This window comes from Palaemon carinicauda, chromosome 21 (assembly GCF_036898095.1).
Source record: "Palaemon carinicauda isolate YSFRI2023 chromosome 21, ASM3689809v2, whole genome shotgun sequence".
Classification (NCBI taxonomy): domain Eukaryota; kingdom Metazoa; phylum Arthropoda; class Malacostraca; order Decapoda; family Palaemonidae; genus Palaemon; species Palaemon carinicauda.
In genome coordinates, this window is record NC_090745.1 from 1,545,752 (window position 1) to 1,573,236 (window position 27,485).

At 39.0% G+C, this 27,485-nt stretch overlaps 2 protein-coding genes across 2 annotated transcripts in view; one reads left to right on the forward strand and one right to left on the reverse strand.

Annotated features, from left to right (window-relative positions):
- Gp210 (nucleoporin 210) overlaps positions 1–5,234 on the forward strand; it is a 97,953-nt gene extending 92,719 nt beyond the window's left edge. Inside the window, exon 36 of the mRNA XM_068344774.1 lies at positions 98–5,234. Within this exon, the coding sequence (XP_068200875.1) occupies positions 98–273 (176 nt within the window). The 3' untranslated portion in view covers positions 274–5,234. The remainder of the gene's footprint in view (positions 1–97) is intronic.
- Positions 5,235–9,617: 4,383 nt separating this feature from the next.
- The window catches only part of LOC137615142 (aminomethyltransferase, mitochondrial), a 77,402-nt gene continuing 59,534 nt past the window's right edge, over positions 9,618–27,485 (reverse strand). The window contains exons 4-5 of the mRNA XM_068344775.1: positions 10,489–10,608; positions 9,618–9,907 (exon numbers count right to left, since the gene is read on the reverse strand). Coding sequence (XP_068200876.1) covers positions 9,734–9,907; positions 10,489–10,608 — 294 coding nt within the window. The 3' untranslated portion in view covers positions 9,618–9,733. The remainder of the gene's footprint in view (positions 9,908–10,488; positions 10,609–27,485) is intronic.

Genomic DNA, 27,485 nt, shown 5'->3' on the forward strand with positions numbered 1-27,485 from the left:
GATAAGGAAAAATATTTGCTATGTATATTTCTGCAGCAGTCACACTATTAAGATAACCTTTTATTATAAAGCTTTAATTGCATTTTCTTTTCTTTAGGACATCCATCTCCTGATACTTCCCCTGATGGTCCTTTGAGACAAAGATTGAATAATTCATCGTCGCCGCAGCGTTTCCACCTTTGGAGTGATAATAGAGAGCCTATTTATGGCGGAGTTCACTATAGAAGAGGAGCATACGATGGCTCTCCAACTTACCTTGCCTCTCCAAACTGATATATCCAAAGGTAGACCTAAAAGATTTTTTAGTTCTGGTTCTACTTGCAAAGTTAGACCAGACAAATACCTGTGAAAGTCAATGAAATTGTCACTATGTTTCTGGTAGCATATCAGTGTAATGACAAATGTGATGGTCTTTGTTGCTACAAGTGTATCTGATGAACTTGAATTCAAGTACTTAAGAGGAAAAAAATTATGCAAAGGAATTATTAATGACAACCAAGCTCCAATAAAACAATGAGAAGGGAAAAAAATATTTGGGCTTGACCTGAAAGTTAGCAGTAGATCTGAAGGAAAAATATTCAGGGTCATATGACTAAGAAATGGAAATTTGACCATAATTTGGTCATAAGTCATTACTTTATATCTGTTTGTGTGTGTTTAATTTTGTTTGTCTTATTGCTTTGAATCTATCTTTTAGCTTGTTTGTGCATAGATAATTTTGATATTTTTTTTACCCATAGGACACAAGCATTTTCAAGTATAATTAGTAAAAAGAGGGCTAATGTATTCCAGTGTTGATTCCCACAAAAAAAAAAAAAAAAAAATTCTTAAAGCTCTTGAAGGTTGTAATTAGCATATGTATGATATGTTAATGAAAACTGTCCATTTTAGCAGTGGCAAGTGTCTGAGGGTAAGTATGTTTTTTATTGGGTGTATATGATTTGAATGGATTTATTTATTTTTAACCATATTGGTACTGTGTTTACATTTTTATGTATATGCAATCAGGGAAAACCTTAGTTAATTTTATTTATTGAGAAAAATTGTTAATTTAGGATTTGCCAATTTCATTATATAAGGTCAGATGGTCATTGACTGATAAGGACTATAATGGTGTTAAAAGTATGCATTTAAAATTGCAGAAGTTATATCTGTGGCTCTAAAAGTGGAATTAAGTGATGGTGAGCAAGTTTCCCCGATAGGGATCTGTGATAGCCTGCTGAGGCCAGAGCTGTAGGTTTTTTATATTACAAGTGTTGTAGTAAAATAAAAGTTTTATATGTAGTCTTTTGCATTATTCAAAATACGTTTGGAAACTTGAGGAATTAAATTTTTTATGAATCTTATCTTTTAATCCTTCTCCAAACAGGATTTCAGGTCACTAAAATTTAAATACTAATCAGTTAGTGGGTAAATACTACAATTGCTTTGGTTTGAGCTCTTGAGACCTTCTGGAACTCGGGAATACTATTATAAAAATATGTAGCATCTTATGGGTTGACAAAGTTTGAAAATATCTGGGTATTTGCTCATAACTGTACCTGTAATTCAGTTAAGAGGAGGAAAATGTGATACATTGCATAAAGAGTATTGTATTTTTATAGCACTGTCCTGTCACAACTTTCTATAACCTTTCTTTTAGCCCATTGCATAAAAAATATTGTATATTGTAAATCATAATATATATAATTTTTAATTTACTTTACATGTGATTATTAGTATTTGTATAGACTATTGTAGTAAAAGTCATCATTAAACATTAAGGTATTCTTAATGCAAGGCAATGCAGTGAGTGGTGTATTTTTGGAGTTAGTGCTTTGGGGTCTCCAAGGAATTTTCTGTCTAAGGCTAGAACAGAGAATCCAAATGGCACCTCTCGAAAGTAAGTTTTACCTTCAAAAACCCCTCTTTCTTTCAGTTTGAGATTTAATGATCATACAAAATACATACCTAGTCCATAGCAAAGACTTATTGTGTTGGTAAAGAGAGCAAGTCCTGATATGGTTACAGTAGAAAAAGTGTAGGTAAAAAGATTCTTTAATAGGGCTTTTTCCAAATGCCTTTACGTATGCCTGCTGTTTTCTTAGACAGTTGTATCCCATGTGGTATTATGCATCACAGAGATATTTAATTCGATATTTGTCTATGTACTCCTTATGGTTTTCATTTGTGTAATATGATCCTTCACCTGAAATCCGGATATGAATTTGAACATTAATATGGTCGCACCTTTTAAAATTTCACTTTTCCAGGTCAGTTCCCACATTACTACTGTATAGGAAATTTCCATGTTATTGCTGCAAATGGATTGGATTACCACTCAAGTTTAATGGTTGCTCATGAGTAGCAGAGGCAAGGGGAGAGGACAATGTCTTAAGAAACCTATCATATATACATATGATCAACACTCTAGGACCGGGTAATAGCATTGCTGCTGATGACTCGGCAGATGTATCAACATGCTTCCCGCAAACCTTCCATACGTAGCTTACATTGTGAATCCAAGTAAAATCGTTTTTTGGCTGCAAGCAGTGCGTCTGTCTTTAAACGCCAAAATGAAACGGGAAAAACCCAGTCGCACTACGATGTGAAGCTTAAGAGATTGGACAGTAAAAAGTTAGCTGAAACAAAGGTAAATTAGAAGAATATAAAGAAGTGAAGCTATGGGCTGAATAAATGCTCTAAAGAGCTTCAAGTAATGCCTACAGGCCACTGCACTAGTTGCAACATCTACAGGGAAAATATTGAATATCGTTGCAAACGTCGGAGTTAAGCGGCCAATGGAATGTATCCACCCGTCTTAACTTCCAGTATCTATAGACCATTGAATAAGCAACAAATATTTTTTCCCTTCACATTTTTGAACCAACGAGGATTTTTGTTGTCCTTGCACAAGCTATAATGACATTTTTCCACTAGGACAAGTTGGTTCTCAATCTTCTTGTATCAGTCTTTAGCTTTTTCATTCTTTGCTATCATGGCAACTGAAATTCACGGTGATTGCCTAAAGTAGGCTGGTAGGATTTCTACAAATGCTGTTTTTTAGGCAGTTGGCTCTAGTAAGCCCTTGTAAACCCCCCCTCCTAATAATGCCTGACTAACTTTTACAAAGATTATACACATCTAGAACTGTCTTACCAAACCTCACACGTAATCGGTTCAAGTCTGTTGATTTTTTGGTGTGAAACTTCAAATTGGTAACTCCAAGTCAGACTAATCTTTTTCAACCTTCAAGGGCTTAGGAGGTTAATTTCAAACTCCATTAATAACTTGATCATGTAAAATATTGAGTTTGTACTTTGCCAGAACAAGAGAAATAACTAAGGTGCCATGTTTCGCAAACCTTGTCCTTTACATGGAGTGCCTATGTTTCCACTCTGCTGATTGATTGCAGAATCCACCTGGTTATGTAGACAGGAGGAAGCATACAATAGAGGGCAAATTCTTTTATGACCTTGATAACCATCGCTAACTGATAAAAAAAAAAAAATTGTCTCAATGTCTGCCTTGACCAGTGTAATAAGAGTTTATGTGAAGACAGGCTGGGATCCGGGTATTTGGCATTACACATTTTGAATATCTAGGGAAAAAGTAAGGCAACTTAAGAACAGTATATCACAATTATGTTTATCTAATTTCATTGCAACAGATCCAAGGATTAGGTCACCTTTTCTGCAACACATGCCAAATGTAAAATATTGAGGAAATTCTTGTCAAAGCTCCCTGTACTGTCATTTTTATCCTTCTGTTCATTTGATCATATCTAACCATTAATATTTACGTTTTTATAAAATACCCATGTCATGAAATACATCTGTGGCATGTAAAATGTATTGTGAATAGCATGTGTTTGCCAGGCATTTTTATTTCATGGAAAATTAGGTTTGTATAGTCAAAATATTTTTGCAGTTATATGTAACAGGACCCAGTTCTTGTTTTTTCATTCTTTCTAATCTTTGAAATGTTTAATTGGATAGGTAAAACATTTAGTAATTAAATACTGTTCTTCATGTGATGCTACCTTTGATCATTATTTTATTATTGACATTTTAAAGTCCTGGTGAATAATTGTACAGGTAGTTCTATATACTTATAACAGTTTTCCAACAAGTGCAACATGTACTCTAGTACATGCTGAAATTTTCATAATTGTGACTCGGCACATTGAGTGTGTAAAGATAATATCAAAAGGTGCAGTGCTTCAATATTATTCCACAAAAGAATTTTCAATTAATAATGGCCCCATGTTATTGTTAACTCAGATTACATATTTTTTAAGAATGTAGCTGTATGAAACAAAAGATGTTTTCATTTTTGTAGGTGTTTATAAACGCGGATATCATAGCTAATGGTATTATACAGTTTTATGACATGTACAGTAAATGCATTTTTGTTTGTCCTAAAAAAGGCTTTAAGATAGGTAGTGTATTTTATTTGTACAGGATTGATCTCATTCTCTAGTAAAGGATTTTACAATATTTGAGTCACTTGACTATTGTCACTGCCATCAAAGTAGATAGTGTCAGTTTTTAAGTTTTACGACATCTTGTCAGATTGATTTACTAATGTCTACTCATATGAAATAATTAAAACTGCTGTACATGATGCTGATGTACAGTACTAGGTTTATAAATCTGGGAAAGTACATTATATGCTCAAAGTTCCTTAATGCTGACCTTTTAATAGGAATTGCAGTATTTAGGAAATATTGTTAAATGCAGTTTGATTATTGTTAAGATTGTGGGATGCATAATACAATTCTTTATGTTATTTTGACCTAGACATAAAACAAATAATAAAGTACTGAAAATTACATTGATCATTTTGCTATTGAATAAATTATTGGGGTAGGAGTTACAGTAAAAGGAGCGTACAATACTTTAACTTTTGCAGTTTGTGAAATTTGATAGTGGGGTTATTAGTTGAACAAAACAGAAGCAAACTTCGTTACCTTCCTAGAGGTTGGCCTAATAAAATAAAAGGACTTCACAGTTATCTTGTTCAGAATAAATAAAAAAAGGGACAAGAATATGATTTGTATTTTTATTGTAAAATTTATCTTATATATATTGCAGGTATTCATTAAATTTTGTTTAGTTTTAGGAATGACTTGTATGTGCCACTTTTTATTTTTTTCAGTAATGTACCTAGCAATATACAGTAAGGTAAAGTTTGTGTAAAATGAAGTTTTGATGTGTACAGTATGTAAGATAATTAAAATTTGTATAAACTGATTTTGTTCTCGAGCCCTATCTTCTGTGCATGCTTCAAAAGTTACTAAAACTTTTAATATTGTATGAGATTGGTAGATTTTGTGCCTAAAACACTAATGGATGTAATATTTTGAAGGTTATTTCTATTTTCCTTACTTTACAAACCTGGCACTGGAGGAACGTAGAGAGTAGAGGTCCCCTTTTTTGTTTTGTTTCTTGTTGATGTCGGCTACCCCCCAAAATTGGGGGAGGTGCCTTTGGTATATGTATGTGATGATCTGAAAACTCAGCGGGTAAAATTTTAACAAGGTTTTGGTAGTTACTAGCAGGTGGCAGCAAAGGCCTATCACTGGAATCCCCAGTCAAGAGTATTTTTGCCACTTGAGGAATGACGTTTTTGTCGAAAGGTCTATTGCATGCTCTGCTACTCACGAGTGGGGACAATATGCTAACTCTGAGGTGATGAGATGCGGTCCTCCTTGTTTGTTGATGTTTGTTTGTCGCTCAGCAACACTACCAAGTGGACTAACCAGTTTGCAGAGCTGCTTTCAGATCTAGTAGGTTGAAATGCAAGACCACCTTCTCAAACCAGTCCTACTACAATCTGTCATCGCAGATATGCACCCCCGCCTTCCTTAGATGCATCCAAGAATAGAACCATCTCCGGAGGCTGGTTTCCTTTAGGAGACTGTTGTCTTTTACTCACCATTACAGGCCCTCCCTTCCTGATTTACTGGGATTAACTGGCATTGGCTGCCAACCAATGCCTCTTTGGGCACCACTGATGGGATCTCTGGTGTAACCGCCTTGTGGTAATGGCCCAAAAGTTGTGGCTTGTGAAGAAAGTGTCGCGTCCCTCTCCCGAGTCTTTTGACTCTGTTTTTAGAAGGAAACACTTTTCCCAATACTGCATCTATCCTCTTGCCTAGGTAGAATATCCTCTGCTTGGGCTTTAAGTTGGACAACCTTAGATTTATCATGATCGCCAGATCGTGACAAAATGAGAGAAGTTTGTCTTGCTGTTGGAAGACTTGTTTCTGTAAGGAAGAGAGGATCAGCCAGTCATCCAGGTATTGAGATAAACACCTTTAACATGAACCAAAGTAAAAACTATAATAAAAGCAGAGGAGTATGAACTGGTATATCTCCGCTCCAAGAATGAAGCGAAGGTATACCGAGAGCATATAGTACTTCCAGATGATGATGTTCACCATCTCCATATTGAATGGAATTTTAAGTACAAATGTGTTCATAGCTGAGAGGTTGATGATGGGTCTCCAGCCTCCCATCGACTATTCCACAAGAAACGGGTGACTGTAAGAGCCTGGAGACTCATCCTGGCCAGGTTTAGTGCATCTTTTCTCCCTCTACAAGATAGATTAAGTGTTTCTCTGATTGTATGTAGATGACATCGTCAGTAGCAGAGTGAGGGGAGGATGAAAGCCAGTGAATAGGAGGCAATGACTATACAGGCCTCTGCCTGTTGGCTCGACGACAGGCATCCCTCCACTAGTCGAAGGAGGGGATTGCCTTCTATATCGACCTCTGACCCCTCTCGTGCTATTTTCCCTGTTGGAGCCCCTGGGCTTATAGCAACCTGCTTTTCCAACTAAGGTTGTAGCTTAGCAAGTAATAATAATAATAATATTTCCCTTCTAGGTTGACTAAACTGGGGACAAAAGGGGCCAGGATCCCTAGGTCTCCTAGAGGATGATGGTGCTGGGGTAGACAACTAAACCCTAGGTGTCATTCGAGCCTTTTTCATGACTGATTTCAGAGGGTTTACCACTCTGGTATTTAGACTTGGCATTTGAGTGCTTGACTTCTTAAAGGGAGTCTGATTCCTGGCTGTTCTTCCTGCACTTTTCCACTGTGGATTCAACTAAGTCCAAAGGAAAGAGTCACTGACTGGTTGCTTGGTATATTCCATATTGTTACCTTATATGTCTGGAAAACGTTGCTGCTACAGCATCCCTTTTTAGCGCCCCGTTGGCCCACTGGTGAGCTAAGAAGGTAACTGCTTTCACTCCTGACAATACCAGGTTAGTGATTTTTTTCTTGTTCTCAGGATTCAAGAAATCCTTAGAGGAAGCAAAGTAAAGCATTGACCTTGAAGGCTAGCCATTAGTGTGGCTTCCATGTTTGTAGCCTCTGAGGCAGAAAACATCATTAGTTGTACCCGTTTTTCAACGAACGTACCCGGAGTCAGATTTGTAACTGCTGGGTCAAAAGGGAGAGAAGTGATGGCTTCCTCTGGCACGTAAAAATCTAGGCAATGCAGGTGGTAAGATCCTGTTTGACCTACTGGCATGGAGTGATTTACTTCATCCAGAGATCTGGTTTTTGGTCGGCACTATCTAGAGCCTCCCCTTTTTAACCAAATTGTCTGCTCAAGAAAAGTTACTCGATCATACGTCTTATCTGCATCAAGTATCTGCTCAAGTACATAATGGCACAACTACTGCAACCCAAGGGAGGGGATAAAGAAGAAGAAAAAGGCCAATCAATCTTACCTCTCATTCGAGACTGAGTCCCAAATGCTATCTTAGACGAGATGTTTCTTGACCCGTGAGGGAGCTAGGTTCGCTATGCAATCTGTTGAGCTAACTACCACTGGTCCAAGATAACGGTATCCAGGACTGTTGGTATAATTCAGAAGGTAGTTGTCAGAGATGGTGTCTCATTAGCAAACTCTTGCTTTCAAGGGCTCCTTCTAAGAGCTAGAATTAATCTAATCTTTTCAATTTATGCACTTGAGTCCTAGATAGAACCTCCTCCTCCTTGCTTACAGTATTGGAGAGCCAGAAACATTGTTCTTGGATCTCTTCTTTATTCTTTTGGGTGCTGAAAACAATCTGGTTTTCTGGTTGGAGCTACTGAGTTCTCCTAGTTTCATTATTGGTACTGCACTGTCCCTCATATGCACGCACAGGGAGAGACGAGTCAGACTACACGCATATACAATTTTTATCAATCTTCAGCAAAATTCCCTTGGCGCCTTTCTGGGATTGGGAAGACACTGCTGAGAAGAGGGGTGGTGACCTCCCCTCAGCATCATCGGAAGCAAAACCTTCCTCCGGCATAGCACTTGTGATGTTTAAAGAATGCCAACTTCCTGAGGTTAACACTGTCGTTGTCGTCCTAAGGCCACATTAGTTGCCACATAACTAAAAGGATTTTGTGGATAACAGAAGCTTTGAACAAAATCAAGGTGAATGCTCGGTTGCCTGTTGGGTAGGGAGGGTATGCCCTTCACCGGCCAGCAACTACTACCAATTCATTAAATATTTTAAATGCCACTTATAGCTTTGAGGAAAGTATACTCCTATTAAAGGCTGATCATTTGTATTTGTGTAGGAACAAATTAATATTTTTACGATTTCATGCCAAACTCCCTGAAAAAAATTTGTTATTAATATTATTATTATTATTACTAGCTAAGCTACAACCCTAGTTGGAAAAGCAAGATGTTATAAGCCCAACAGGGAAAAATGGCAGTGAGGAAAGGAAATAAATAAACAAGAGAAGTAATGAACAACTAAAATGAAATCTTTTAAAAACATTAACAACATTAGAACTGATATTTCATATATAAACTATAAAAAGACTTATGTCAGCTTGTTCAACATAAAATCGTTTGGACTTTGAAGTCCTACTGATTCAACTACCCAATAAGGAAGATCATTCTACAACTTGTTCATAGCTAGAATAAAACTTCTAGAGTGCTATGTAGTATCAAGCCTCGTGAGGGAGAAGGCCTGACTATAGAATTAACTGCAGGCCTAGTATTATGAACAGGATGGAACTGTCAGGGAAGATCTGAATGTAAAGGACGGTCAGAATTATAAAAAAAAATCTTATGCAACATCCATAATGAACTAATTGAATGATTGTGCCAGAGATTAATATCTAGATCAGGAATAAGAAATTTAATAGACCGTAAGTTCCTGTCCAACAAATTAAGATGAGAATCAGCAGCTGAATACCAGACAAGAGAACAATACTCGAAACAAGGTAGAATTAAAGAATTAAAACCTTCAGAATAATTTGATCACTGAAAACCTTAAAAGACTTTATCAATAAGCCGTGTAATAATTATACTTGGGTGTTATGACTAACATAAAATATTAAGAAAATATCTAAAATATATCACTTGATATGAAGTTTTTTGGTAGGGATTCCATAACTAAACATCTAATACTGTATGGTACTTGAAAAATTAATTAGTTGATGCTCAATCTGTTGAAACCACCACACTATTGACATACAGTTTACTTAGAAAAATTCATCTCGCCCACAACTAACATGAGAGGAGAACCCGATGTGATTCACTGCTATTTTCCTTACTTTTGCTTAATATGAAAGTATTTCCAAAAAAGGAAATTATAAAGAATAATTTCAATATAGAACTTCCAACACAATTCATTTGCATTTAATGTTCAAAATAAAAAACAATACATCTTAAATTATATAAGTAACAACAATAAAGAACAAAATATATCTCACTCTTCCCTTTTGAATTACTTCATGACATGATAGTTACACTTGACAAAAGGCATCTTGGTGACAACTGCAGGTATATTCTTCTTGCGAACCTGGACTGTCAGATTGGTTCCAGCTTTAGCTAAGTTTGCAGGAACATAAGCCATTGCCACATTCTTTCCTAAAGATGGGGCTGGACAGCCACTCGTTACCTGGAATACAAACAATTTACTAGCAGCGCTTCACTAAAATAAAAGTTGCTTATAACCTGAAATATAAACTATTGACTTATAGAGCTTCACTGAGATAATACTCAATAATACAGTGAGGTCCTTAAAAATCATACCGAGAATCATATACTGATGGAGTAAATATAATCATATCTCTTGGCCGAGATTTACATACATGACATATACTGCATTATCTAGGAACTCATGCAATCTTGCTCCTCTGGAATGCACAAAGTTGACTCTCAATGAAAGCATCATGTTGTACAGATACAAAACACACAGCTTAAATCAGCTAATTGCTTACTAAAATAAACTGATGGCATCGACCAATTAGCCTATATGGCTTAATTTTTTTTTTCAACAGACTGGTACTATTCAAAGGTTACTACTTGAAATGACTTCATGATTTTAAGTCAATTTTCCAAATACCACTACTGTATTAATTATAATCATCAGAATCTTATTAATGAACTTTTTGCCAAACACACTATATTATATAATTATTTCAGAAAAATGTAATGAGTAAAAACAAAATATATATAAAGTACTACATTGCTACTAACCTCTCCAACTTGATTGCCATCTGCATCTAAAACAGGGCAGTGAGATCTTGGGGGCGGTCCAGTACATGTCAAACCAACGCGACGTCGTTTTGGTTTTTCTTTGAGCTGCTTTAAAATTATCTGAAACAAAGATATACAAAATAAATTGTCTTACATCAATTATATACAAGTTAAGTCTTGAAACAGTGGCCCTGTTAACCTTTCCAATAATTAGTTAAACTGATTAATGTACTTATATTTAGCCAATTTGCTCCATAAACTAATTCTTGACTAGACATTCGTTGCATTAAAATGGAATACCAGATACTTTAGTCTCCTTTCATCGGGTCCTCAGCCCTAAAACAACCAGCAGTCATTTTTCTCACAAGTGTAGAACTTAATTTAAATCATTACAATTCCCTCGGCTTTCTTCAGTTTCACATTTTGAAATTCCTTTGTTATTCTTACTTTCATCTTGATTAATTCATTTTGCTTATACAATAACCTAAATGATAATACAGTATCTTTCATTCCTGTATGAATGTTATTAAATAAAAAATCTAACCCTATATTCACCACTCAATTTATGTCTATCTGCCAAAGGTCTAACGTGAATCAAGAAGAATTTGTAAGCAAAAAACAAATTTTGAGTTACATTTAATTTGAAGGCAATTCATGCTAATGCTCAAATTCTCAAGTACTAGTGAATTCTAAACTTACTATCTAAAGCAATTAAAGTAAAGTTATACCAAAGATCAAGACTAAATATTCCACTAACATCTCTTTTATTGCAGCCGAAGTTAAGATGTGCTCTACCTCCTCGATGTCCTTCGACACACCCCTGTCCCACTGGGACCCTTTTATTCACATAGCAGAATAACGGGACAGCAGTGCATGATAAGGTTTCTCTTTTGTTTGCACTTGCAATATGTTAAGGAGACTGAACTATTCTGAACCAGGACACAAAATGGATCACTTTAAGAGAGAATAGTTTTCAAAAGTAAATGGGAAAAGAATGAGGAACTTTCATAGTTAACAATTTAGAAAAAATTATTTATAACATTACAAAATTGTTTAAGATACGGCAACTTGACGATAAATACATAACAGAATTTACCTCAGGTAACCTATTTGTACTGTATTCTTTACCAAAATAAGTAATCTCAGTAAAGTTCTTCCGTATTCACCACCTGTTTCCTAATTTATGAAAAGTTCAAAATAAACATTTGAACTTCACAACATTCTAGCAATATTTATTCATTAACATTTTGTTTTTGCCTACACATACACTGAATAGTCTGGCCTATTCTTTCCACATTCTCCTGTCCTCATACACCTGACAACAATAGGATTACCAAAGAACTCTTCTTTGCTCACGGGGTTAACCACTGCACTGTAATTGTTCAGTGGCTACTTTCCTCTTGGTAAGGGTAGAAGAGACTTTTTAGCTATGGTAAGCAGCTCTTCTAGGAAGACACTGCAAAATCAAACCATTGTTCTCTAGTCTTGGGTAGTGCCATAGCCTCTGTACAATGGTCTTCCACTGTCGTGGATTCGAGTTCTCTTGCTTGAAGGTATACTTGGGCACGCTGTTCTGTCTCATTTCTCTTTCTCTTGTTTTTTTAAGTTTTTAGTTTATAAATTATATGAAAGATCTAATTTAATATTGTTACTGTTGTTATCTTATTTGGATGTTTATTACTTCTCTTGTAGTTTATTTCCTTGTTTCCTTTCCTCACTGGGCTATTTTTCCGTTGGAGCCCTTGGGCTTATAGCATCTTGCTTTTCCAACTAGGATTATAGTCAAGCCTGTAATAATAATAATAATAATAATTAAGAGTACAGTATGTCTCGAACCTCAAGAACCAAGTTCAAAGACACTCAAAAAATATGCTGCAGTTTGTTCAAACAAACTTTATAGGAATCTCCTCTATTTTACAATTACCATCAATATATAGCTAAACAAGGTATTGATCATGAAAGCCTATTCCCATTTCAATGTTCATTCCTGTAGTATTCAATCTCATAGTATCTCAAATTTCGAGCCTGCTACAGAAATTAGCAAAGCATACGCAAATAAAATAAAATTTTAATCCTACTCTAGCTGTAAAACAAAACTTAATAAAGACGTAAACCAAATGTTAACTTAATTAAGTTTTGGAAATGCCTAGATGAAGCAGCTGAAAGGAGGAAAACATTGCCATTCATAGTCACTAAATGTCACCTTGGTAAGTGGGAGGTGTGGCCTCTTGAAGGGAAGAAGTGGAAATTTTTAGTTTTTTATGGGTACCATCGCTGTCGAGTTGGCTTTGGGGACATTCATAGAATGTATATGTACTTTTGTTCTTAGTTTATCATATCTCTATCGTTTTCTCTTCTAAAAACTTATATGAGGTTGAAATTTTTAGATAAAATAATGAAGTCAGTATTTACATAAAAATTCTGGTTATCTATCTTAATTTGCCAAATAAATTTTGAATTTTTTAAAAGAAAGCTTTTTCAAGATATAAAAGGATATTAAATGTGCACAACAGCTCGCCTTTAGCTGCAACAGCAATGGTTTACAGATCTTGCTCTAGTGAAGGGAAATAGTTCCAGGAGTCTCTCAAACTGGTGAAGCTTCTAAAGCAACAGCCATTCTATAGATTCCATAATAATCTGGATACCTTTTGTTTTCACCTGTGTAGGTTATCCAGCAAAGTTCCAAAGGTGGAGAGTCTTTTCAAAGGAAGAACCAAATCATGACAAGGTCCTGCAGAACTTTAAACAAATATCTTAAATAGGTCAAGTAAAGACTATCTTTTATTATTATTATTGCTGTTACTTGCTAAGCTACAACCCTAGTTGGAAAAGCAAGATGCTATAAGCCCAAGGGCTCCAACAAGGAAAAATAGCCCAGTGAGGAAAGGAAATGAATAAACGATAGGTAGTTTGCGTAATGAATGATAGAGGCGTTGACCCAGTCAACTCCACAGTACATTTAATTTCACATTTCCTCCTTTCTTATACTAATTCAGAATGCCACCTATCTTTGCTACAAAGAGATTCACTATATACATCTGCCTTTCACAGATGAAGTGACTTTTACATCTTCAGCATAAGTCTAAAAGCCACTCATAACAAATAGAGGCAAGAAATAGTACAATGGCCTAGAAACCAACCATATATGCATATGATCAGTGACCAAAGCCCTCTCCATCCAAGCTAGGAACAGGGTGGACTCACTCAAAACTATCCTTATCCATAAGTTGTGAACACAAGCAAAATCTTTTCGAGCTGTGAGCAGGGCTCAAACTTCTGACCTACAGATCGTGAGTCAGGGATGTTAGCCATGAGCGAGGTTCAGTTATATCAGTGACAATGTCATTTGCATTAAACTTCATAGCCAAGACCTATATAGGAAGAAGCTATCGCCATTCCTTCCTCATATTCCATTTACAGTAATGTAAAGGACATCTTGCTCTGTCCACCTTGGGCTTTCAGGATTTACCTAAGGAGAATCAGAGACTTAAGAACAACATGATTGTTCCACTCAACATGGTAAAGGAAGAACTAAGTCAATAAGAGTCTATAGTAATGCGATGGACAGTGAAGCAAAGGAGATAAAGATGTGAGATCTGCTTTTATGGCTTTAAATATACAGTACAGTAATTTAAATTAGTCTTCTATTTCGCATAGAGATATGTCTTATATATTTTGTGGAAATACCTAGAAGTAGTAATGCAGCTTTCCCATTAACTACCGAGACTTTGCTTCTCATTAGTAGTCCATAATGATCTCAGTTACTTTCAAGTTTGCACCAGATCTCTTTCCGAAGTATATCTATGAGTATATGAACTCAATACTGAATGAAAATTAATCCAATGGAAGATTAATCAAATAAGCATAAAAATTCACCATCATACACAATAAATACATAAATATACAAATATTTGCACTAGCTACTCACCTATGAAAAATACTAAATTAGTGGTTAGTTATCTCTACAAATTGATAACTAGTTCAGTTAGTATCAAGCACGAGTTGTTATTATTTAAGAGCATGCTATCTTTGGAGAAAATGGCATTCCATGCAATCTTTTTTACTGACAACTCCATAACTCTGTCAATACTGTACTACAAATTTGATAAACAATTTGTATCTTTCCCAGCTATACAAACCTGAGTCATTTAAGTGGGTTACACTTCTAAGTTCTGTTTTCTACGACAGACAATAACAAAAGATAATGGGCTCTGTTGCACCACAGTTGGTTACCATAGCAACCACACTGCTGGGTGCCATGTGCAGCTGCAAATAGGCTTCACTCTATTCTAGTCAAAGACTTGTGGGGGTGGTTGAGGTGGGACCTTTGCTTAAATGACTCAGGTTTGTATAGCTAGGAAAAATACAAATTGTTTTGAAAATTTGTAGTTTATTCCCACACGGATACAAACTTCTGAGTCATTATCATTACTACTTGCTAAGCTACAACCCTAGTTGGAAAAGCAGAATGCTATAAGCCCACAAGCTCCAACAAGGAAAATAGACCAGTGAGGAAAGGAAATAAAGAAACTACAAGAAAAGTAATTAACAATTAAAATAAAATATTTTAAGAACGGTAAGATTATAAGAATAAATATTTCCTATATAAACTATAAAAACTTTAACAAAACAAGAGGAAGAGAAATAAGATAGAATAGTGTGCCCGGGTGTAACCTTAAGCAAGAGAACTCTACCCTAAGACAGTGAAAGACCATGGTACAGAGGCTATGGCACTATCAAAGACCAGAGAACAATGGTTTGATTTTGGAGTGTCCTCCTAGAGGAGCTACTTATCATAGCTAATGAGTCTCTTCTACCCCAAGAGAAAAGTGGCCACGAAGAATTGTTTGGTAATCTCAGTGTTTTAAGGTGTAGGACAACAAAGGGGAATGTAAAGGATAGGCCAGACTATTTGGTGTATGTGTAGGCAAAAGGAAAATGAGTCATAACCAGAGAGAAGGATCTAATGCAGTACAGTACTGTCTGGTCAGTCAAAGGACCGAATAACTCTCTAGCGGTAGTATCTCAATGGGTGACTGATGCCCTGGCCAACCTACTACCTACCTATCTAAGACAGAGATAAAGCCATATGAAGATCAAGCATCAAACAAATTCAGTGTATCAAATATAATAATTCATAAATGAGAATATGTTATTCTTACCTGCATTAGGGTGTGAACCTCCTCGGGGCTGCATTCAAGCAATGACTTAGGTGGTGAGCAGCTCGAGCGGTACGGAGGGGGGGCAAGCCAGCCTCAACTTGGTGCCAGTCCTAAGCCGGGGTAAATGGGGAGGGTTGGCGGCAGGGAAGGCATACGGCCATGAAAAATTAGCCAAAACGAATATGGACAGTTAATATTATCAGAATAAAATTACTGCTAGATGGAGAAAGCTGGGCAGAAACATCGACCCCACATAGAAGTGGGAAAAGATGCAGACGAAGAAGAAGGGTATGAACCACGCCAGTATTTCAGACCTGTCTTATGAGTACAATCAGACGATCCACATTTCATACCCTTATTATGCAGAAAATAACTGATGCTCAGATAAAGAATTAGGTGTCCTGTAAGAGCTTAAGCTAGACTCATTGTTGAGTTGCAACTATAAGGCTTAAAGGAAAATGTTTAAAGATCTATGAGACATTTTTCAGGTAGTGATACGTTCTGTCTTTTTCAGACACGAGCTGAGAACTTGGGCTACCGAGTGGTTCTTGTGGAATGTCAGTGTTGCAGCAAGACCACGGACATCATTTGCTATAGGGGGAGTTCCTGGCAATGCTTCCCCTGAGGATTTATATGCACTCATATAATTGTTTCTCTTAGCCACAAGGAAATTGAGTTTTTCAAATACCTTTTTCTTGGAATGGATTTTGGGTCTAAGATAGGCTGTCCTTTTTAGATACAGTACTATCTGACCACTCGTACAGGACTGAGTAAAGATCAACTGGGTTATCAGTTACCTCTTTGAGAGACGATATCGTGAAATAGTCAAAGCTGGCATTGTTAACATTTGGATTTTGAGTTTCGATCACAAACTCTGGAACAAAGGATAAGGATAGTTCTGTTCACCCTTTGGACTGTGACATTAAGTAGGATAGACCATTTAGTTCACTTACTCTCTTGGCTGAATTTACAGCAAGGAAAAAGGCAGTCTCTATATTAAGATCCTTGTCTAAAACTCAATGCATGGGTTCATAGGGGGGTCTTTTCAAGGACCTAAGAACCTTGTCACATCCCAGGATATGTACGATATGGCGAGAGGTGGAGACCGCAAATGATTGGCAGGCATCACCATCTCGGTGCTCAAAAGAGCAAAACTCCGAAGTTTTAATGGTTTGTCTTTTCCATGCACCACCTTTGAGGACTTGGGCTACAGAGTGGTTTTTACGGAACACTAGAGTTACAGCAAGACCACGAATATCATGTACTTGAGGGGAAGCCCCAGCTGACCCTTCCCCTGAGGATTTATAAGCTCTCATGATAGAAGAAAGTTCCCATAAATACGAGATATCAACTCCTGTTTGTTTGAAAACTTTTGGCTAAAGATCGAGTAGTAGCCCTTCAACGCAGTGATTGAAAGTGATTTCTCGTTCCTCAGGAATGGCCTTGAGTGGAATAATATTCCACTTACGACATCAACCACAGTATGTTTTCCACGTGGGTTATAATATTCCACTTACGACATCAACCACAGTATGTTTTCCACGTGGGTTGATATGTTGCTGTGGAGGACTTGTGCCATAGGTTCTGCAAAGCCTCTCTTTCAGAGGAGTTGCTGGATAATCTCTAACTGTAAAGAGACAGGCAAGGCAGAGAACGCCTCTTGGAATCTTCTTACGTGCAGTTGACGCAGTAGATTTGGCCATTCTGGGAGTTCTCTTGGGATTTCTGTGAGAAGTTTCAGCAGGTCTGGATACCACTCTGAATTGGCCACTTTTGGGCTACTAGCGATATTCTGACTTCTAGGGATGTTCGGACTCTGTTCAGGACCTGACGAATCAGACAGAGTGGTGGGAATGTGTAATAATCTAGTCCGTCCTACGGGTGCTGGAAGTCATCTTCCATTGCTGCCACTGGTTCCGGGTCTGGAAAACAATACACGGAGAGTTTGGTGTTCAGATGAGTGGTGAACATATCTAGTGACGTGGAGCCCCACAAGGTCAAAGACCCTTTGCCACAAGGGAAGCAGAGGACCATTTGGAACTACCTGTTGCCCTGGTCGGTTCAGATGGTCAGCAATGACATTGCCCCTCCCAAGGATAAACCTTGCCCAGAGGGACATATCGTTGTTTTGTGCCGATGATGCATCTCCACTGCTAGTTAGCCTAGAAGGTTTGAGGATGTAGGTCACAACCATGTAGTTATCACTTGTAAACACCACTGAAAGACCTTTGACAGCCTCTGAGAGGTTGAGTGGTTCTTGCAGAACACCAGGGTTGCGGCTAGACCACGGACATCAAGTGCTCTAACGGGGGGTCCCAAGCGACACTTCCCATAAGGATTTATATGCTCCAATAATTGTTTTAAAGTAGTTGATGTGAAAAATTTCCTGTTTTTCTGAGACCACTACCTCAAAAAACTTCCTTCTCCTTTCCTAGGTGAACGTCCCATCCTCGGCGTGAAGTATCCGAGAGCAGAAGAACTTTGGGAGATAGAGACCTGAAGAGGTGTTTCTGCTAACAGGTTCTTCTTTCTCAATCGCCATTGGGGATTTGTCACTACCTCCTGAGGCACCAACAGCAGGGTTGCAGGGTGATCAGATGTTTGAGACCACTGGCTCTTTTGAGTCCCCTGCCGTGAGTGAGATGCATTATTCCCCCGAAGGGCATTAACTTTTCCAATGAGGTGAGGTGTCCTAAGAGATTTACCAGGAATGTGCAGGAAGTGATTTCTTCCCATAATGTTTCTGCCACATTTCTGAATCTTGCTACCCTGCTGGCAGATGAAAATGCTCTGGCCTGGGTCATGTTGACATCCATGCCTAGATATCTGATTGACTGTTAAAGGACAAGACTGAACTTTTCTAGGTTTAGTTGAATCCCCAATGCCTTGCAGAAGTCGAGGAGGAGATTCTGTTTTATAAACAGGGTTCGGACTATGCTAGAAGCTAGTCGTCCAGATCTCTCAGAAGCCTTGTGTCCATGGCATGAGCCAAGGCTGAGACAAGGGTAAATATCCTTGTAACGACCTGAGGTGCTGTTGACAGGCTGAAGCCTAGCACCTTAAAGTGGAAAATTCAGTCTTGAAAGAGAAACTTTGGGTATTTCCTTGAGGCATGATGGATGGGAACCTGAATGTACTCATCCTTTAGGTCTAAAGTCAGATAGAAGTTGTTTTCCTGATGGCCTGAATAATAATGGCAGAGGTCCCCCGTTTTTTTAACCTTGTTTGTAAGACAAATGGATTAAAGTGGGGCAAATTTATGATGTGTCTCCAACCACCCACCAGCTTTTCTATTAAGCATAGATTGCAGAAGAAGCGGGGAGTTGTCTAAGACTTCCTCTACGGCTCCTTTGGCCAACGTCTTGGCTACCTCCTATAGTAAGAGGAGGTCCTTTACAGAGCCTTCAATGATCGTGCAGTCATAGTCCGAGTGGGGCACACAGCCTATGAATGAGTCGATATCTTGAATGCAGTGCTTTCATGGTCCAGGGATAAGTCTGGAAGAGCTGTCACCTACACCGATGGCTTTGTGGGCATCCCCTTACTGTTGGTAAATGGGTGAGAAATGCCCTCCAAAGCAGGAGCCTCTGTGGCCATGACCTCTACAGTCGAAGGAGTGTCCTCTTCGGCGAAAGGTGAGCTGAGGGTCTTACCTCCTAGGCTAAGTTGTCTTTGCTGGTTGATCTGCTAAAGAAAAAAAAATGCGAGTTCCTTTGAGGTAGGTGAGGGGCGGGCATCGTCGGTCCCGCAGTTCTCCTCATAAGAAGAGCCTGACTGACTTCCTCTGATTTTCTAAGGCAGCAGCCACATCTGATGGAGAGAAAAATAAGGGGGGGGGGAGTCCATCAGGTTGGCGTCCCTCAAACAGAGTGTGGCCTTAAAAGACAACTGTTTAGTGCATTTTTTTAGAATGTAGTTACCCCAAAGGGAGACCATCTGATGAAGTAAGAATTCCCGAGCCTTGGTTCTTGACCTCGAGAGATCTTCAAATTGTTTCAGGACCCTCTCAGCACGCGAATTTTTTGTCAGGAAGCGTGATACTACCCTTGAATACCTCTATATTCTATATTTCGGGCCCCCAGAAAACGGAGGGGAGATTAGGTAACTTTACATAGGTACACTGGGTTTCAGCTTAGCCAGAGTGGACATAAAATATCCCATAGCATGAAAGAGCCAAGGGAGGCAACTTAGAAGACACGCTTGTTTTAAGCAAGTTCTCTGAGGCTGAGTCTTGAGTGTTAAATAAGTCTGGCGTGTCTCGAGTCTGATTAGAGAGTGCCACGGCAAACCTAAGTTTCAGGCTTTCAGATTAAGAAAATAATGTGTCTATAACATACCGCTTATTAATGATTTTTACACGAGAGCGTTCATTAGGCCGCCAAACCGACAGATTAGGCTCATGATCTTGAAGAAAAGGGATGCTTCCTAACCAGATATGAGGACCTCAAGGGGAGCCTGCATTGTTGGGCTGGTGCCCCCACGCAGAGGGGTTTTCTGGAGTCATTAATATGATAACATCTTGATCATGAATTCCTCCACTTTCGAGATAACTGGTGGTTCTACCTTGATAAAATAATTAAAAAATTTAATGTTTCTTCGTATGTCCTTCCTCTCTCTATAATCATTCAGTGAATGGAGAGAAGAGGATATGGAAAAAGAACGGGAGGAGTCATGCTCACTCCTAGTATACAAGTTTCTACCGCTAGCAGTTTGCGAGGGAATGGCACGGAGTTCTCCTCCCGAACTCAACCTGTGAGAGGAGAAGGATTTTTCTAAGGCAGACCTCTAACTGTGACATCATCTGTTTCAGATGGGGGTGTCACAAGGTAAAAAGGGAGAAATGATTCCAGCACCCTTTTGAGCCTGAAAAGAAGGTTCACATGAAAAATAAAGTTTATGTTGTTCGGAAGAAACATATAAAATTCCAATAAATACAAACATCAAGCCAGGTACTTGTGTGAGTATGTTGTGGTAAGGCAACAGGTTTGTCATTCATATATCCAAAATTTGTTGAGGATTGATCGCTAGGCACAAAATCAATATCAGGTGATATTTATGACCATCAATAAGTTATATTATGGCTGAAGTCCTCCATTTCTGGAGGCTCAGAAGGCTCAAGATACGAAGGAACAGGAAGGGGAATATCTTTCAATGCAGAACATGACTTATGCTTCTTACCATTACTGGAAGAAGATGAAGGAGAATGATCTCTCTTAGCTCATTACTTGCATCGAGAAAGAAATCTTTCCCACTGGGAAGACGGCCACCCCCTACAAAACCCATATGGAGATTCCACAGAATATAATTTGCCACAGTATTAGCCACTGTTAAGCACAGGAGATGAAGCACAAGCCAAGCACAGATAATGATAAGCACACTTAGTGACAATAACAAGGAAAAGACACAAAGAACTAATCACTATTGGTGGAAATCCAGTAAGTCATCATCATTGAGCGAAGAGGGGACACCTCTTCTATCGGCAGCCACACGTAGTGGCGGCGCCTAGCAGTGGGGTTGCCATGGTAACCAACCACGGTGCAACAGGGACCATTTTCTTTTATTATTGTCTGGTCATAGAAAACAAAAGTAAGTGTAACCCATTTAAATGACACGGAAGTTTGTACCCATGCAGAAATAAACAGCATTACTTCACCATGAAACAAGACTATTACCTAAAATCTAACATTTGAAGTTAGTTAGCTCTGCAAGCAATACAACTATGTAATGATGAAGGTAACTAAAATTAGAAGTAAGCAGATAACTAACCATATGATAAAAAATGTAATTAACAACCAATAATCCAGCCTGGTAATTGCCAAATGCAAATAAGAGATGCATTATCAGTCTGCATAAAAAAAGTAAACAATTCAGTAGTGGGAAGAAAGAATATAAAATCATAGATAACATTCATGTTGATAAAATAAACTTTAAAACAATACTCCTGAAGAAAGCCTGTCTAATAACATTGAAGCAGTAAATTTAATGAAATATAGGAAAGGAATAACTACCAAATTATTCTAACATGGCTACAAGGAAGGGGATGAAAAAAAAAGTTTGAGGCTTTAAATAAGATAACTATACAAGAAAATAGCTTGTCAATCATTTTACACAATGATATTCAAGGAAGAAATGAATTTCTAGGAGCTCTTACTACTAATTTCAATAGAAACTTCCATACCTAAGGTAAAAATCTTAAGTAGCTCTCTTCAAGACAATCTCAGCCTCTCCTGATGGTGAATGCAGTTCGTGGATATTTGTGACTGAACACCACAAAAGACATTTTGGTAAGTATATATACTGCAGATAATTCCATTTTAGGACAGCATGATATCTAACAATTATTAATAGCTTTACAATTTGGATATGTAGAAGATTTTTTTATGTCAATCATCATAACATGAAGATCTACTGTAAAGCATCATGAACATAATGAGAAACTTTGAATTAGTCTTACAAATCATAAGAACAAGCATGCATGTTATAAGTAGTGTACCAATACAAAAATGTATCCACCCAAAGTTGTATAAGAAAGGATTGTATTGTAAAATAATCCAATGATTAATAAATACACTACATAAAGGAGACTGTTAAAAACTATAAGTTAATTTCTATATACATCAAAGGATATATTGAAATATGAAATTTGTTTAAGACATATTGAACACAAATAAAAATCTTATCAAATGACATTTCATGCGAAACATATAGTAAGGCGAGGCAATTTTGGACACCTTTTTAGAAACCTTTGTACAAAATCTGTATTATTATTTTATGACCAAAAATCAAACATGCTTTCAAAAGAGGGAGGTCTCATCTATAAAAATAGTTTGTCTCATAATCATCAGAGAATTAGAAATTCATATATCCCATCAATAAAAAAAATATCTTAGAGGCGAGGCAATTTTGGACAGCGAGGCAATTATGGACACGTCTATATCTCCGTTAAGCAGCAACGCTCAATTTCCAAATTATGACAATTTGTGGTCGCTATCAATATCTTTATATTGATAGCGACCACAAAACATTATGGACTTACATAAATTTTTGTGTCCGTAATCCAAGATTGTCCAATTTTGCCTCGCCAAGAAAAAAGTGAGAAAGTTGCCTGTCCAATTTTGCCTCACCATAGCTTTGAAAACTGTCCGATTTTGCATTGCTTTATGAATATATAAATTAAACTTTGTATTCGAGCACAAAAATATACTTTTATGTGTAAATCTACATATATGTTATCATAAGCATACAAAATAAGACATTTGGACACTCAAGGGTGGAATCTTCAAAAAGATCGACCAAATCATGGTGAAATCCTTGAGAGGGATGTCACCCCAAATGCTACAATAAAAAAAAAATCTTTCTTGTATATACATTGTTCCTAGAATAATTCACAAATCCAAATGAAAATTTCAGGTATTAGGGAAAATGTTATTTTCATTAGTAAAATAAATTTTTGAATATACTTACCCGATGATCATATAGCTGTCAGCTCTGCTGCCCGACAGAAAAACCTACGGGCGGAATACGCCAGCGATCGCTATACAGGTGGGGGTGTACATCAACAGCGCCATCTGTCAAGTAGGTACTCAAGTACTCGATGTCAACACAGAACCAATTTTCTCCTCGGTCCACTGGGTCTCTATTGGGGAGGACGGGTGGGTCCTTTAATTTATGATCATCGGGTAAGTATATTCAAAAATTTATTTTACTAATGAAAATAACATTTTTCAATATTAAACTTACCCGATGATCATATAGCTGATTCACACCCAGGGGGATGGGTAGAGACCAGCATTACATGTTGACATTATTATATGCTAAGTATTCCGTATTTCATTTTAGCAGTTATTCAAAATAACAAACATAAAATAAATAAGTACCTGGTAAGGAAGTCGACTTGAACAATTACTCTGCCTTATTAAGTACGTCTTCCTTACTGAGCCTCGCGATCCTCATAGGATGCTGAGCGACTCCTAGGAGCTGAAGTATGAAGGGTTGCAACCCATACTAAAGGTCCTCATCAAAACCTCTAATCTAGGCGCTTCTCAAGAAATGACTTTGACCACCCGCCAAATCAAGTAGGATGCGAAAGGCTTCTTAGCCTTCCGGACAACCCAAAAACAATAATAAAACATTTCAAGAGAAAGATTAAAAAAGGTTATGGAATTAGGGAATTGTAGTGGTCGAGCCCTCACCACTACTGCACTCGTTGCTACGAATGGTCCCAGAGTGTAGCAGTTCTCGTAAAGAGACTGGACATTCTTAAGATAAAAGACGCGAACACTGATTTGCTTTTCCAATAGGTTGCGTCGAATATACTTGCAGAGATCTATTTTGTTTAAAGGCCACGGAAGTTGCGACAGCTCTAACTTCGTGTGTCCTTAACTTCAGCAAAGCTTGGTCTTCCTCATTCAGATGGGAATGAGCTTCTCGTATTAACAATCTGATAAAATAGGATAAAGCATTCTCTGACATAGGCAAAGATGGATTCTTAACTGAACACCATAAAGCTTCAGACGGGCCTCGTAAAGGTTTTTAAATAGAACTTAAGAGCTCTTACAGGACATAATACTCTTTCTAGTTCATTTCCAACCATACGATAAGTTTGGAATATCGAACGATATTGGTCAAGGCCGAGAAGGCAGCTCGTGTTTGGCTAGAAAACCAAGTTGTAGAACATGTAGCCGTTTCGGATGAGAATCCGATGTTCTTGCTGAAGGCATGAATCTCACTGACTCTTTTAGCTGTGGTTAAGCATATCAGGAAAAGAGTCTTAAAGGTGAGATCTTTCAGGGAGGCTGATTGAAGCGGTTCGAACCTGTCTGACATAAGGAATCTTAGTACCACGTCTAAATTCCAACCAGGTGTAACCAAACGACGCTCCTTCGTGGTCTCAAAAGACTTAAGGAGGTCCTGTAGACCTTTATTGTTGGAAAGATCTAAGCCTCTGTGACGGAAGACTGATGCCAACATGCTTCTGTAACCCTTGATAGTGGGAGCTGAAAGAGATCGTTCTTTCCTCAGATATAAGAGAAAGTCAGCTATTTGAGTTACAGAGGTACTGGTCGAGGATACGGATACTGACTTGCACCAGTTTCGGAAGATTTCCCACTTCGATTGGTAGATTCTAAGGGTGGATGTTCTCCTTGCTCTAGCAAACGCTCTGGTTGCCTCCTTCGAAAAGCCTCTAGCTCTCGAGAGTCTTTCGATAGTCTGAAGGCAGTCAGACGAAGAGCGTGGAGGCCTTGGTGTACCTTCTTTACGCGTGGCTGACGTAGAAGGTCCACCCTTAGGGGAAGTGTTCTGGGAACGTCTACTAGCCATCGAAGTACCTCGGTGAGTCATTCTCTCGCAGGCCAGAGGGAAGCAACTAGCGTCAACCTTGTCCCTTCGTGAGAGGTGAACTTCTGCAGTACCTTGTTGACAATCTTGAACGGAGGGAATGCATATAGATCTAGATGTGACCAATCTAGTAGAAAGGCATCTATATGAACTACTGCTGGGTCCGGGATAGGTGAGCAAACTATTGGGAGCCTCTTGGTCATCGAGGTTGCGAAGAGATCTATGGTTGGCTGGCCCCAGGTGGCCCAAAGTCTCTTGCATAAATCCTTGTGGAGGGTCCATTCTGTTGGAATTATTTGTCCCTTCCGACTGAGACAATCTGCTATGACATTCAAGTAGCCTTGGATGAACCTCGTTACTAGTGAAAAGTCTAGACCTTTTGACCAGGTGAGGAGGTCCCTTGCGATCTCGTACCATGTCAGAGAGTAGGTCCCACCTTGCTTGGAGATGTACGTCAAAGCCGTGTGTTGTCCGAGTTCACCTCCACCACTTTGCCTTGAAGGAGAGACCTGAAGCTTTTCCAGGTCAGACATACTGCCAGTAGCTTCTTGCAGTTGAAATGCATTGTCCTTTGACTCGAGTTCCATAATCCCGAGCATTCCCTACCGTCTAATGTCGCACCCCAGCCTACGTCCGATGCGTCCGAGAAGAGAACGTGGTTGGGAGTCTGAACAGTCAGGGGAAGACCCTTTCTAAGGTTGATATAGTCCTTTCACCAAGTCAGACCAGACTTTATCTTTCCGGAAACCGGGATCGAGACCGCTTCTAGCGTCTTGTCCTTTTCCAGTGAAAAGCTAGATGGTATAGAAGAGGACGGAGGTGTAGTCTTCCTAGTGACACAAATGAACCACGGATGACAGTGTCCTTACCAGACTCATCCACAGCCTGACAGGACAGCGTTCCTTCTTCAGCATCTTCTGGATGGATAGCAGGGCTGGGGGTTGATCGTCTTGTTCAGCAACGTCCTCATCAGAGGGTTCCTCATCCGAAACTGATGAGGAAACGGCAACGGAGTGGGCAACGTCTGACTCGCTGAATCCGGTCGCACTGGAGGATGCGTGACGGAGCCGGACGCAATATCATGGTACTGCTGCACAGTCTGTGAACTGTCAACAACCATGGGGACGCGAGGAAGTACAGCGTCAACCCGAAACTGTCTAGACTGTCTGGGTTGTGCAGTCAACACCGTACCGGGTTGCTGAGGTTGACGCACTGCGTCACAACAAGTCACCTCTGCTGGTTGTTGAACGTCTTCCTAGTGACACACTGAACGTCAACAACCACCTCCGAGCGTCGCTTAACGTCAACGTGCGACTGGCAACCCACACTGGGTCGCATCGGTGGAGGAACCACCTCAACTGGCGGACGCGAGTAGGATACCTCAGCGTCAACAGGGCGCACAACCAACCGGTAGGAAGGTTGTTGGCCAGAAGGTTCTTCTCCGTATTAAGTCCTCTATCAAGGACACAAGCTTGGACTGCATGTCTTGCAGCAAAGCCCATTTAGGGTCTACGGGAGCAGGTGTGGCAACAGACGGGGTTAGCGACTGAAGCGGAACCATTTACCATCCCTGGAAGCCTTGTTATGTGTGACATAATAGTACAGCAAAACTTCAAAGGCTCGACAAAAGTTGAGAAGCTGACCTGTAAACAACTGGAGCGTCTCCTGGCTATGCGCCTGGCCGACTCTACCAGAAGTGAGAAGTCTACCTGGGCAGAGGCATGAACTCCCAAGCTGAGAACTTCTCTCGTGTCCTATCAGACTCTCGCTCTATAAGCCAGATAAAAAGAAGGGAAATCAAAAGGCTGTATCCCTAAAACTCCTCCTGGTGCAAAAACCAGTCGCCTAGCCGACGTAACGCTCTCTAGGAGAGCGAGAGAGCACTAGCTTAACAACAACGGCTTCGAAGTAGCTAGGCCTAGTGTAAGTTCTGACGTGAGGCGAACGAGGAGCAGCAGTTACAAGATCCGGACGAAGATCCTTAAAAAATCATCATGATTTAATTAAAGTCCATAGGAGGCTAAGCAGCTTAAGGCTCCTCTCCAAATGACAGAGTCCTCAAAGGAATATCAGTAGGAGGGAGAACAGCACTTTCTCATCTACAGGAACCTTGTCCGAGAAAAGCTAGGTTATCTCAGTGAGGGTCTCACTGGTGCATTAGCAGCAGACCAGAAGGCAACGTTATGTAACTGCTTGACAGTCTGTGAACTGTCAAAAACTGAACTGTCAACTACAACAGGTGCGTGAGGACATACAGCACTGGTGCATTAGCAGCAGACCAGAAGGCAACGTTATGTAACTGCTTGACAGTCTGTGAACTGTCAAAAAACTGAACTGTCAACCACAACAGGTGCGTGAGGCACAGTGGGTTGCGGAGGCGGACGCATCGTGTCAAAACACGGCAGCTTAACTCCACCCTCCTGTTGTTGTGGTAGCACACGCACGTCAACGGAGGGCGCATGGGTGGAGGAGCTCTCACAGCTGGAGTGTGGGAGC